The 2,131-nt window shown below is 42.6% G+C and overlaps 1 protein-coding gene across 1 annotated transcript in view; it reads left to right on the forward strand.

Moving 5' to 3' along the window:
* Nucleotides 1-1,957, forward strand: part of LOC101858645 (ATP-binding cassette sub-family G member 5) — a gene marked incomplete in the record, with an annotated part of 26,717 nt that extends 24,760 nt beyond the window's left edge. The window contains 1 exon segment of the mRNA XM_013084758.2: nucleotides 941-1,957. Within this exon segment, the coding sequence (XP_012940212.1) occupies nucleotides 941-1,104 (164 nt within the window).
* Nucleotides 1,958-2,131: the final 174 nt, after the last annotated feature.

Raw genomic sequence — 2,131 nt, forward strand, 5'->3', positions numbered from 1 at the left:
AAGGATCAAACTTTCAGCACGTAGGGCTATGACGTCATGGGGGGGGACGAAATGCATTGTGCCCTCTCAACTTCTACTTTTATGAACACCCGCAAGTTCAGACACACGTATCATGCTTGTCGCATCTGCCCGCGGTACTTATTTCCTCCCTGCTCGTTACTCTCTTCAATAGATCAGGTACTCAATCCCTTCTAAATTGTTATCTAGTTAGGCGTTAAACGCATGCACTATCATCATCATCGTCATCATAAATAACATTTGTGCAGCTCATATCCTCGTTTAACCGTAAGTTTTGTGTGCTTTACAATCTTTGTTGTTACCCTCCCCCCCTCAGAAGGCCCCAGAATACTCAGAACTATGCTCGGCTTCCCGGGCAGCATACAGTGCAGGCTGTGAATTAAGTGCTCAAACAATAACAAATTGACAAGACCTTTTTCTGTCTATAGACGGGTACCTACTCCCACATTGGTGAAGAGAGAAAACTCGTGTAAAGTGCCTTTCCCAAGGACATGCTGTCGAGACCCTGACGGTTTTCGAACCCACGACCTTACACTTACAGTTGCGAGACGGAAATTCTGACCACTAAACCACCGGCGCCACACATTTTTGACCGCACGATATATGACCAATTCGTTTTGGAAATACTGTAAAACTCTCACTGTCACTTTTTTTAAAAGTCACTGTGTAAAACCGACGTCTGTGGAGAAGCGATTAGATGCTTCGCTGTCGCACACAGGAAACCCGAGTTCTATTCCCGAATCTTTATTAAGTATCTCGGTCTTTCTGCTGGAATGTTGTATCTGGTTGTCTCTCTCTCTCTCTCTCTCTCTCTTCCCGGTTTGGCTCTGACAACCATGTCGGAAGCCCGCCACCTGATTGATCTAAATTGTGTCGATAGGGGTTTAAAACACCTACACTTAAAATATTTTTTATTGTTTAGGTGAGCCATGCCAAACAACTGGCCAAGACTTCATTGACCAGGTGTACCCCGGAGCTGAGAACAGACTGGACAGGAACTGGGGACTTGTCTGCAGCTACTTCGTGGCCATTCTCATCCTAGCCGTCATGTTGTTCAAGGCGAGAGGAATACCCATCCTGCACTAGTTGTCACACACGAACAAGATATTCATGGGTTCTGGGAGCGGGCTATTGGCGTGGAGAGAAAGATTGTCGCGTGAAAGAGAACGCTTGAAATATATCGTCAGCCATCGGTTCAGACGCACTTAGCCCGTAATTATGATATTTTCAAGAGCAGCTTCTTACTCTTTGATATTGGTTACATGTGTTCAAGAACTGTTTGATCGAATTTCATATTTTAAATGTTGAAAAAACTCAAGAGGAGATACATAATGTAAGGACAATTGCTAAAAGAACGAAACAGCTTTTTTCTTCTTCTAAAGTTTTTTTTTATTTCTAAGCTTAGTACAGTGCATTTGAACAGCTCGTCGACTGCATGTATCCATGTTTGTCTTTCGAGAGCCTAAGGGGGTTAGTTACCAACTGGCAGGGACTTCAATGTTATCTTGTGGAAAAGAGCGATTTAAAGGATGCTTAGGTGTGTGTCCTTTGATTGACGGAAAGTTAGTAATTGGCAGACAGTGAGGTATTGCCATGTTGAAGAGAACGCTTACAAAGATGTTTCCCAGAACGATCTTCGGGGTGCTAAGATGGTTGTCGGAAATTGGTGGGCACTCAATATCGTTTGAAAGGGGGTGCTTAATTGAACTGCATGCCTCGCAGTATGGCTTTTGAAAGGCTAATGTGTAAGCTTGCAATATTACCGTTAAAAAGTATGTTTTGCAGGGTGTATTATACATTTTCCTAGGCGCCAACACGGTTAGTAGCTGGCTTGTACTGAACGAACAAGGTAGTTGTTGCAAATACATTTCAGACCTGTTCGTTTAGACGAGACAAATGTGAGGCAGCGTGGTGGAATCAGGCTCTCGTCAAAATAATCAAAGTGAAGAAACTTGCATTTTTCCACAGGTTTGTGAATTTTTATCAAATTTTTGGTTTTTGGCTCAACACCTTACATGCTTAATAAATAACTCATTTCTGTGTGTATTATTCTGAAAAACGTTGACTAAAGGCACAAAAAACGTAAATTTTCAGTTACCACAGACTCTTAAGC

The sequence above is a fragment of the Aplysia californica genome, unplaced genomic scaffold (assembly GCF_000002075.1).
Source record: "Aplysia californica isolate F4 #8 unplaced genomic scaffold, AplCal3.0 scaffold00315, whole genome shotgun sequence".
Taxonomy (NCBI): domain Eukaryota; kingdom Metazoa; phylum Mollusca; class Gastropoda; order Aplysiida; family Aplysiidae; genus Aplysia; species Aplysia californica.